Source organism: Coregonus clupeaformis, unplaced genomic scaffold (assembly GCF_020615455.1).
Source record: "Coregonus clupeaformis isolate EN_2021a unplaced genomic scaffold, ASM2061545v1 scaf0263, whole genome shotgun sequence".
Taxonomy (NCBI): Eukaryota; Metazoa; Chordata; class Actinopteri; order Salmoniformes; family Salmonidae; genus Coregonus; species Coregonus clupeaformis.
This window is the reverse complement of record NW_025533718.1, coordinates 377,501-389,506: the sequence shown is the minus strand read 5'-3', so window position 1 is coordinate 389,506 and position 12,006 is coordinate 377,501. Positions and strand designations below refer to the sequence as shown.

The window sequence follows — 12,006 nt, the reverse complement described above, 5'->3', positions numbered from 1 at the left end:
TGCATCTATATGAGCCCTTATAATGCTTTATAAACTCATAATGTCTTTCTATAAAGGCAACTTATCAACGGACTCAAAACGGCTGATAGTAACAAGACAGGATCATTATAAAATTATAGAAAGACAAGATCATCTTACAAGTCTTATGAAGCATTATGACTGCCTTATGATGCATTATAGCCTGGTGGAGCAGGCAGGGAGAGAGACGCTATAGTTGTTATGCTGTTATGGTGAAAGTCAGACGGACTGCATTGGAGACATTTGAAACCCCACCTCTTTAAGGAATACCTGGGATAGGATAAAGTAATCCTTCTACCCCCCCAAAAAAAAATTTGTAAAGTGGTTATCCCACTGGCTATAGGGTGAACGCACCAATTGGTGAGTCGCTCTGGATAAGAGCGTCTGCTAAATGACGTAAATGTGCCCTTGAGCAAGGCACTTAACCCTAATTGCTCCTGTAAGTCGCTCTGGATAAGAGCGTCTGCTAAATGACTAAAATGTAAATGTAAATGATTGACAGGGAGCCCTGACCTCTAACCCCGGGAGTTTCAGAATGCATAGATGGGGTTCTCACAGGTAACAGGTGACCAATGTAGTCTCTCGGTTGTGTGTGTTATAATGTGTGTGTGTGTGTGTGTGATAATAATAATAATAATAATAATAATGTGTGTATCATGTCTGAGCCAGTTGCATTTCCTCCAGCCCGTGCTTCCCCAGGTGGTAGCGAGCCAAGTCCTTCCGAGTCACCAGACCCACAACCTTTAGAGAGAAGACAACCACAGGTTCCACTGACATCACAACCTTTAGAAAGAAGACAACCACAGGTTCTACTGACATCACAACCTTTAGAGAGAAGACAACCACAGGTTCCACTGACATCACAACCTTTAGAAAGAAGACAACCACAGGTTCCACTGACATCACAACCTTTAGAAAGAAGACAACCACAGGTTCCACTGACATCACAACCTTTAGAGAGAAGACAACCACAGGTTCCACAGACATCACAACCTTTAGAAAGAAGACAACCACAGGTTCCACTGACATCACAACCTTTAGAAAGAAGACAACCACAGGTTCCACTGACATCACAACCTTTAGAAAGAAGACAACCACAGGTTCCACTGACATCACAACCTTTAGAAAGAAGACAACCACAGGTTCCACTGACATCACAACCTTTAGAGAGAAGACAACCACAGGTTCCACAGACATCACAACCTTTAGAAAGAAGACAACCACAGGTTCCACTGACATCACAACCTTTAGAGAGAAGACAACCACAGGTTCCACTGACATCACAACCTTTAGAGAGAAGACAACCACAGGTTCCACTGACATCACAACCTTTAGAGAGAAGACAACCACAGGTTCCACTGACATCACACATCAGTCTACTTATTTTAACCCTAGTTGTCATTGTCTTATCTTTGCTGTTTTCACTTTATTTTGCTGTACAGCATCCTTAGTTTTTTCTAAAGGCGTTTTAAATTGAACAGAGCGGCTGCGGATCCCACTTTTTCTGTATCTTTAGGACACCACATTAAAAGACCCGGTGCTTCCCGAAGCTTCTGCGATACTCAGGCGAATGGTGCTCGTTTAATAAAGTTAGATAAAGCTGAATCAATGTCTGCAAGATCCAGTAATGATCACAGTATTCTATATAACACAACCCAATATAATAGCATAGTATGTTACTGGAAGACTAAAACACCACCAGCATTTCCCTCTCATCTGGCCAACACTCAACAGCCTGCGCCTCAAGGCAAAATATACAGGTAGGTAGGCTATGCTACAGCTAACACCATCTGCTCTACAATACACAGGTAGGTAGGCTATGCTACAGCTAACACCATCTGCTCTACAATACACAGGTAGGTAGGCTATGCTACAGCTAACATAATCTGTTCTACAATACATAGGTAGGTAGGCTATGCTACAGCTAACATCATCTGCTCTACAATACACAGGTAGGTAGGCTATGCTACAGCTAACATCATCTGCTCTACAATACACAGGTAGGTAGGCTATGCTACAACTAACACCATCTGCTGTACAATACACAGGTAGGTAGGCTATGCTACAGCTAACACCATCTGCTCTAAATACACAGGTAGGTAGGCTATGCTTCAGCTAACACCATCTGCTCTAAATACACAGGTAGGTAGGCTATGCTACAGCTAACACCATCTGCTCTAAATACACAGGTAGGTAGGCTATGCTACAGCTAACACCATCTGCTCTACAATACACAGGTAGGTAGGCTATGCTACAGCTAACACCATCTGCTCTAAATACACAGGTAGGTAGGCTATGCTACAGCTAACACCATCTGCTCTAAATACACAGGTAGGTAGGCTATGCTACAGCTAACACCATCTGCTCTACAATACACAGGTAGGTAGGCTATGCTACAGCTAACACCATCTGCTCTAAATACACAGGTAGGTAGGCTATGCTACAGCTAACACCATCTGCTCTACAATACACAGGTAGGTAGGCTATGCTACAGCTAACACCATCTGCTCTAAATACACAGGTAGGTAGGCTATGCTACAGCTAACACCATCTGCTCTAAATACACAGGTAGGTAGGCTATAGCTAACACCATCTGCTCTACAATACACAGGTAGGTAGGATATGCTACAGCTAACATCATCTGCTCTAAATACACAGGTAGGTAGGCTATGCTACAGCTAACACCATCTGCTCTACAATACACAGGTAGGTAGGCTATGCTACAGCTAACACCATCTGCTCTAAATACACAGGTAGGTAGGCTATGCTACAGCTAACACCATCTGCTCTACAATACACAGGTAGGTAGGCTATGCTACAGCTAACACCATCTGCTCTAAATACACAGGTAGGTAGGCTATGCTACAGCTAACACCATCTGCTCTAAATACACAGGTAGGTAGGCTATAGCTAACACCATCTGCTCTACAATACACAGGTAGGTAGGATATGCTACAGCTAACATCATCTGCTCTACAATACATAGGTAAGTAGGCTATGCTACAGCTAACATCATCTGCTCTACAATACACAGGTAGGTAGGCTATGCTACAACTAACACCATCTGCTCTAAATACACAGGTAGGTAGGCTATGGTAAATACTGTATGCTACTTCAAATCAACACTGTATAACTCAAGACCTAAATGCATATCCCCATGAAACTGACTGTATATCTCGAGAAGATCTAAATGCATATCCCCATGAAACTGACCGAATGGTTACTATGCTGCATGGATGTAGAACTTGAACAATTATCATTCCCAATTGAATGCGGTGGTGTTTTAGTCTTCCAGTAAAGCTATACTATGCTATTATATTGGGTTGTGTTATGTAGAATACTGTGATCATTATGTGATCTTGCAGACATTGATTCAGCTTGATCTAACGTTATTAAAACAGCACCGTTCTCCTGTGTAGCCTGTTCTCTACGCCTAAAGTGGAGCATATGCACAGAACGTGATCCACACATGCTCAGAAGCTTCAGGAAGCTCAGGATATTTTAATGCAGCAGACTAAAGATCCCGAAAAGTCAGATCTGCAGCCACAGCCTAATTGAATGTATTATTATTAGAGAACAAGGACTGGTCCCAAATGGCATATGTACACTATATAGGGAATTAGGATGCCATTTGTAGAAAAATGAATTCTTAACAAAATATTGAATATATTCTATTAACACATAGAACATTATATCGTTGAACGTATACACACCAGCTTATATACTCTCACATGCATACACACACAGTAACTCACCCTGTTCTCATTGTCCACCACCACCAGGTGTCTGAGACCCAGAGCTCTGAACAACTTAAACACACGAGGAAGAGACGTCTCCTGGGGGAAGAGAGAGAGAGAGAGAGGGGTGATGATGAAAAGTGTGTACTCTGTGTGCGTGTGTGTGTGTGTGGTGCCTTCAGAATGTATTCACACCCCTTGACGTTTTACACATTTTGTTGTGTTACAGTTTTAAAAAATGACTAAATTCAGATTTTTGGTCACTGGCCTACACACAATACCCCATAATGTCAAAGTGGAATTATGTTTAGTAATTTGTACATATAATTACAAATGAAAAGCAGAAATGTCTTGAGTCAATAAGTATTCAACCCCTTTGTTATGGCAAGCCTAAATAAGTTCAGGAGTAAACATTTGCTTAACAAGTCACATAATAAGTTGCATGGACTCACTCTGTGTGCAATAATAGTGTTTAACATGATTTTTCAATGACTACTTACTCATCTCTGTACCCCACACATACAATTATCTGTAAGGTCCCTCAAAGAAGGCACGACAAAGCCTATTCCCCCTTAGGAGACGGAAAAGATTTGGCATGGGTCCTCAGATTCCTCAAAATTATACAGCTGCACCATCGAGAGCATCCTGACTGGTTGCATCACCGCCTGGTATGGCAACTGCTCAGCCTCCGACCCCAAGGCACTACAGAGGGTAGTGCGTACGACCCAGTACATCACTGGGGCCAAGCTTCCTGCCATCCAGGACCTCTATACCAGGCGGTGTCAGAGGAAGGCCCTCAAAATTGTCAAAGACTCCAGCCACCTTTTTTTCTCAACACTTTTTTGTTGTTGTTGTTTTATTTTACTTTTTTATTAAGAAATAAATGCATTGTTGGTTAAGGGCTGTAAGTAAGCATTTAACTGTAATGTCTACACTTGTTGTATTCGGCGCATGTGGCAAATACAATTTGATTTGATTTGAGAAGGGCATCTTTTGGTAGATAAAAAAAGAAGAAGAAGCAGACTTTGAATATCCCTTTGAGCATGGTGAAGTTATTCATTACACTTTGGATGGTGTATCAATACACCCAGTCACTACAAAGATACAGGCGTCCTTCCTAACGCAGTTGCCGGAGAGGAAGGAAACCGCTCAGGGATTTCACCAAGAGGCCAATGGTGACTTTAAAACAGTTACAGAGTTTAATGGCTGTGATAGGAGAAAACTGAGGATGGATCAACAACATTGTAGTTACTCCACAATACTAACCTAATGGTTGCAAACATGCATCTTGTTTGCAACAAGGCACTACAATAATACTGCAATATGGCAAAGCAATTCATTTTTTGTCCTGAATACAAAGTGTTATGTTTGGGGCAAATCCAATACAACACATTACTCAGTACAACTCTCCATATTTTCAAGCATAGTGGTGGCTGCATCATGTTAAGGGTATGCTTGTAATCATTAAGGACCGGGAGTTTTTCCAGGATAAAAAAATTAATGGAATGGAGCTATGCACAGGCAAAATCCTAGAGGAAAACCTGGTTCAGTCTGCTTACCACCAGACACTGTGAGATGAATTTACCTTTCAGCAGGCCAATAACCTAAAACACAAGGCAAAATCTACACTAGTTGCTAACCAAGAAGACAGTGAATGTTCCTGGCCGAGTTACAGTTTTAACTTAAAATCGGATTGAAAATCTATGGCAAGATCTGAAAATGGTTGTCTAGCAATGATCAACAACCAATTTGGCAGAGCTTGAAGAATTATGAAAAGTATAATGGGCAAATGTTGCACAATCCAGGTGTGGAAAGCTCTTAGAGACTTACCCAGAAAGACGCTGCCAAAGGTTCTTCTTCAAAGTATTGACTCAGGGGTCTGAATACTTACGTAAATGAGATATTTCTGTATTTCATTTTTTTTTTTTATAACATTTCTAAAAACATGTTTTCACTTTGTCATAATGAGGTATTGTGTCTAGATGGGTGTAAGAATAAAATGTGGAATTATTCAAGGGCTATGAATACTTTCTGAAGGCACTGTATATACCTGTGGTACGGTGTAGGGTGTAGGGTTCATGAACTCTGTAAGGTCCATCATGCACTCCCTCTCATCCTGTGATACGTGGATACTCTGGATAGGGGGGAAGCGAGGGTAGGCATCCCTAAAGTCCTTCAGCTGTAGCTTCCTCTGGGTCAACCTGGATCGAGCCAGCTCTACAAACACCTGGGGAGAGACAGAGAGAGACAGAGAGAGAGGAGAGAAGGAGAGAGGAGAGAAGGAGAGAGAGAGAGAGAGAGAGAGAGAGAGAGAGAGAGAGAGAGAGAGAGAGAGAGAGAGAGAGAGAGAGAGAGAGAGAGAGAGAGAGAGAGAGAGAGAGAGAGAGAGAGAGAGAGAGAGAGAGAGAGAGATTAATAGAGACAGACAGGACTGGACAGACAGGACAGGACAGACAGGGACAGACAGTCACCTTGTGTTTGAGCAGAACGATGATCTGAGAACGAAGGATGAGTCCACAGATCTTCCCCGGCTGAGGAGCAGATGAAGAGATGAATGAAAGAGAAGAGAGAAAGCAGGGATGAATAAGTCATAGACAGTTCAGAGAGAAATGAACTTTCTCAGCCAATTAGAAGTCAAGCCCAATTATAAGACAATAATGGCCTTCAGGCGGAGCTTTCCATACATCGTCGCTAGCGGCGACCGGCACGACGACAGGGAAGCCGTTGTGATTGGTGGAGGTGTTGCTAAGGACGTCCACGATGGTGGCAACTTTTTCTATACGTTTAAAACAGGTGACTGGAGCACTCATCACCTCCCTGAGAGAGACGAAGGATGAAGAGAAGGCCAGATAGATAGATTGGGAGAGAGAGAGAGAGAGAGATGGAAGGAGAGAGCGAGAGAGAGCGCGAGATGGGAGAGAGAGAGAGACAGAGAGTGCGAGATGGGAGAGAGAGAGAGAGAGAGAGAGAGAGAGCGTGAGATGGGAGAGAGACAGGGAGAGAGACAGAGAGAGAGACAGAGAGACAGAGAGACAGACAGAGAGAGAGAGAGAGAGAGCGAGCGAGATGGAAGGAGAGAGAGAAGAGGAAGAGAGTGGTGAGGTCAGAGGGCAAGATCAACTGCTAGTTAGCCAATGGGAAACGGGCTCATCGGCCAGTAAGCTAATAGGAGAATGGCTTACTTGGCAGTCGGCCAATGAGAGAGGGGCTTACCTGGCTGTTAGCCAGTGGGAGGTGGCGGGGGCCTCCCAGTGTAGGAAGGGAACACTCTGCAGCTTGATGTGGATGTCATACAGACCCTAAGAAACAAACACATGGATTACTACACACACAGATATTGAGACGAGCGTGATGCAAGACTTTACTCCCAGTCACAGTCAGTATCTGTGCATGTCCACAGGAGTGCTTCAGGCTGCTACAACGTGGTAGCTACGCCACCAAGACAGCGGAGAAGTTTAGCCCCATCCTCCAACGCACTTCATTGACGGGATATTGCTGTTAACGCAATCCGCAGATGCTACATCCATTTTTGGATTTCTAGATTAATAATCAATCCTAATTGATTGTTGAAGAAAATAACTTGCATCATGAGCTTATATCAATTGAATTGTTGTACCCCATCAGAACAAACGATAAGCTAGTCTAATATCTGTAAACATTAACACTGTACAGCCTCTACATATGGTTAAAACTATCATGTTGATATCTTGAATGGTCACTCCTTGCATCAATAGTTGTGTCTATGAATTTAACAGTGCTAACATTTCTTCAGGCCCATCTCTCAGCTTTTTAACAAAACAGTGGCGGGGACCCTTGTTTTTCCCACAGCATATTGCCCTTTTAAGTCAGTATAGTATTTGTACTGCAGACTCACCTCCACAAAGTAGTCTCCTACTATCTTGGCTGTCATCAGCACCAACATGATGGGGAGACCGTAAGTCACATTTCCTGTTGCTTCCACCATGATGACTGTTAAACTGAGAGTCATCCTCACTATGCCCCCTAGAGGAGAGGAGGATATATTACATCAGTTATTATTAAAACAGTATATATATATATATATATATATATATATATATATATATATATATATATATATATATATACACACACACACCTATATCTACTACTACTACTCACTATATCTACTACTAATACATCATGATGACTTAAACTGAGAGTCATCCTCACTATGCCCCCTAGAGGAGAGGAGGATATATTACATCAGTTATTATTAAAACAGTATATATATACACACCTATATCTACTACTACTACTCACTATATCTACTACTAATACATCATGATGACTTAAACTGAGAGTCATTCTCACTATGCCCCCTAGAGAAGAGGAGGATATATTACATTATTACATTAAAATGCATGATGACAAATCTATCAGTTAAACAGTTCATGTAACATCTCTAAACCATAGGTATGGCTCCAGACTGATAGGAATGATACATGAACTGTTTAACTGATAGATTGAGTAACATCTCTAAACCATAGGTAGAGCTCCAGGAATGATACTCACCCAGTTGTGCTGCAGCTCCTATTAAAGCGTACTTCCCTGGAACGGCCCAAATCTGACACACACACACACACACACACACACACTCACACTATTGACAATAATCTGGCCAGCGTACTATGCAATGCCGGTGATAGTTAATGCAGCAGTTGAAGAGCCAACAGGTAATGCAGCAGAACCCCCCCCCCCCAAAGTGTTAAAACCAGAGTGTACTATGGGGTTACACACCAGAGTGTACTATGATGCCTTATAACCCCCATAATGATGCCCTATAACCCCCATAACGATGCCCTATAACCCCCATAACGATGCCCTATAACCCCCATAACGATGCCATATAACCTCCACAACGATGCCCTATAACCCCCACAACGATGCCCTATAACCCCCACAACGATGCCCTATAACCCCCACAACGATGCCCTATAACCCCCACAACGATGCCCTATAACCCCCACAACTATGCCCTATAACCCCCACAATGATGCCCTATAACCCCCATAACGATGCCCTATAACCCCATAACGATGCCCTATAACCCCCATAATGATGCCCTATAACCCCCATAATAATGCCCAATAACCCCCATAATGATGCCCAATAACCCCCATAATGATGCCCAATAACCCCCATAATGATGCCCTATAACCCCCATAATGATGCCCTATAACCCCCATAATGATGCCCTGTAACCCCCATAATAATGCCCTATAACCCCCATAATGATGCCCTATAATCACCGATCCGTTAGGCGTGATAGAAGCCAGCAGTATTCCAAACAGTCGTCCCCAGGCAGCTCCTATAAGCAGAGATGGGATGAAGACTCCAGCTGAGACCGTCAGGCCATAGGTCCAACAGGCCAGGAGGAAATAGGTCAACGTAAACACACTCAGAGTCAGAGGGTTGTAGGAACCTGGAGGAGGGAGGGGGACAGAGAGAGACAGAGGAGAGACACAGAGGAGAGACACAGAGGAGAGACACAGAGGAGAGACACAGAGAGAGAGAGACACAGAAAGAGAGAGAGAGAGAGAGAGAGAGAGAGAGAGAGAGAGAGAGAGAGAGAGGAGAGACAGAGAGAGAGAGAGAGACACAGAGAGAGAGAGAGAGAGAGAGAGACAGAGGAGAGACACAGAGAGAGAGAGAAAAATGTAATTACAAACTTTGTACATTCATAGAAATTAAAACCAATTACTTTCCAATTGAATAGTGTGTTCTAGTGTAAACAGACATCTGATAGTGAATTAGCACGTTTTGAAGGGAACATTATGGTGAAGCAGTCAGTTATTTGAACACTAGGGGGCACCATCACATAGCAGAGGCACAGAGCACTGTAAACACACTGGTCTGGTGAATCGACCCGGCACACACACACACAGTCTACCTGGTGGGTTGTGGAAGAGACTGCGGACGCTCCTCTCAGGTGTGTTGAAAAAGGCAGTTGCCATGGAGTTATACTGTCCATCCGCACAAAACAACTAGAGACAGAGAGAGAATGTGTGAGTGTGTAAGCGAGTGACTGAGTGAGTGAGTGAGTGAGAGAGAGAGTGAGAGAGTGAGCGCGTGTACCTGCAGAGGGTAGTCCTCTGACTGGTCGGGTCTGAGAGGCTGACAGTCATTAGAGAAATAGATCATGGTGAACGACACCGTCGCCGTTACTGCGGCAACTAGCATGGCCTCCATCACCTGGAGACAGGGCCGGTGGACGTACCTGAGAACACACACACACACACACACACACCGACAAAGATGCCACACACACACACAGACAAACATTTTAGAACCAGAATGGCACCATAGTTTTACGAGCAGCAGGGAGGAAAACTAAAAAAAAACTAAAACAAGGAAGAAACTCAAAGGCCTTTTACATGAAGTCTCCTCCCACATGTATGAAGCAGCCAATGACAGCATTAGTGTCTATTTGTAACCCACAGCGCTGCAGGTATAAAAGTAAGGAGCTTAGATGTGTTATCTCAGATACATACCTGGCACCTGTACAAAACACCTGTCTAGTCCAACACTACACTACATAAAACACCTGTCTAGTCCAACACTACACTACATAAAACACCTGTATAGTCCAACACTACCACACCCGTCTAGTCCAACACTACCACACCTGTCTAGTCCAACACCACCACACCTGTCTAGTCTAACACCACCACACCTGTCTATTCCAACACTACCACACCTGTCTAGTCCAACACTACCACACCTGTCTAGTGCAACACTCCTGCCTAGAGAACACATATCTAAGTTTTGTTTTGGAACCAGAAAATAACCACTATACTTTATTACAAATAAGGTCTTACAGAGTTTTTGTTGCATCAAGACATGACTTTATTAAAGTTTCAACAAAGCCGATACCAGTCTGCAGAGTGGCACACCCCCTTACGGTCTCCCTCCAGCTTATATAGTACTCTTCAGTTTTCCCGCTTTTTTATTGCTCCGCCCACTTCCTTTGTCTCTGAGAGCGGCTAAACTCAATTTTCATTAAGTTCAGAGTACTACAATCAATCAAACCTTATCTTGCAAAAACACTCATGTTTAGTTTAAACTCTGTTCAACCCTGGCTCTTTTCACTGTGTTTGAAGACAAAAACAAACAGCCCAAGCCAGTTTCAGTCTTTGATATGATAAGACAACCATGGATCTAAGTAAGAGCAAGCAATCTGACCCTAGGGCAGATTCCCTCTCTACTCACACACACAGTGAAATTAAATGACCCAATACAATTCCTGGCCCAGTAACAAAGAATTCTAACTTTCTGCTCTTGATTAACCCAGTTCTACCTCATAGTCCATTAAACTCTACAGTTCATTAATAATAATTCACCACACCAGTAGTTGAGGATATTGAACAGTTACCTGATCCTGAATATAGTCAGCCAGTAGTTGAGGATATTGAACAGTTACCTGATCCTGAATATAGTCAACCAGTAGTGGAGGATATTGAACAGTTACCTGATCCTGAATATAGTCAACCAGTAGTTGAGGATATTGAACAGTGCTCCTAGCAATCCACCTGTTTAGATGGACATATAGAAAGACATCAATCAACATATAACATGTACATTTTGGTCATTTAGCAGACACTCTTATCCATAGAGACTTAGGCCCAATCCCAAATGGACCCCTAAGCCCCATGCACTTGTGGAGATCTGAGAGGATTTGATTGGTAGAAGCAATATGGTTAAACATTCACCTAGCCTATCAGAAGGCAAGATGGAGCTATTACCATATTACTTACACCGGTCAAATCCCCTCAGATCTCCACAAGCGCATAGGGTGTAGGGGTCCATTCGGGATTGGGCCTTACAGTCAAGTGCATTCAACTAAGGTAGCTACGATAACCACATATACTGTATGAGTAGTACTATGGTAGCTATGACAACCACATATATGAGTAAGTAAGGTAGCTAAGACAACCACATATATGAGTAAGTAAGGTAGCTAAGACAACCACATATCTGAGTAAGTAAGGTAGCTGAGACAACCACATATACAGTGGGGAATAAAAGTATTTAATCAGCCACCAATTGTGCAAGTTCTCCCACTTAAAAAGATGAGAGAGGCCTGTAATTTTCATCATAGGTACACGTCAACTATGACAGACAAATTGAGAAAAACTTTTCCAGAAAATCACATTGTAGGATTTTTAATGAATTTATTTGCAAATTATGGTGGAAAATAAGTATTTGGTCACCTACAAACAAGCAAGATTTC

At 42.8% G+C, this 12,006-nt stretch overlaps 1 protein-coding gene across 2 annotated transcripts in view; it reads right to left on the bottom strand.

Annotated features, from left to right (window-relative positions):
* Window positions 1-466: 466 nt before the first annotated feature.
* The window catches only part of LOC121556128 (H(+)/Cl(-) exchange transporter 7), a 34,900-nt gene continuing 23,360 nt past the window's right edge, over window positions 467-12,006 (bottom strand). For both annotated transcript variants that reach the window (XM_041870015.1, XM_041870016.1), the window contains 12 exons: window positions 11,245-11,305; window positions 9,852-9,993; window positions 9,667-9,760; window positions 9,026-9,198; window positions 8,289-8,340; window positions 7,630-7,757; window positions 6,969-7,054; window positions 6,440-6,572; window positions 6,227-6,286; window positions 5,806-5,982; window positions 3,774-3,854; window positions 467-759 (listed from right to left, as the gene is read on the bottom strand). In XM_041870015.1, the coding sequence (XP_041725949.1) occupies window positions 673-759; window positions 3,774-3,854; window positions 5,806-5,982; window positions 6,227-6,286; window positions 6,440-6,572; window positions 6,969-7,054; window positions 7,630-7,757; window positions 8,289-8,340; window positions 9,026-9,198; window positions 9,667-9,760; window positions 9,852-9,993; window positions 11,245-11,305 (1,274 nt within the window). In that variant the 3' untranslated portion in view covers window positions 467-672. The remainder of the gene's footprint in view (window positions 760-3,773; window positions 3,855-5,805; window positions 5,983-6,226; window positions 6,287-6,439; window positions 6,573-6,968; window positions 7,055-7,629; window positions 7,758-8,288; window positions 8,341-9,025; window positions 9,199-9,666; window positions 9,761-9,851; window positions 9,994-11,244; window positions 11,306-12,006) is intronic.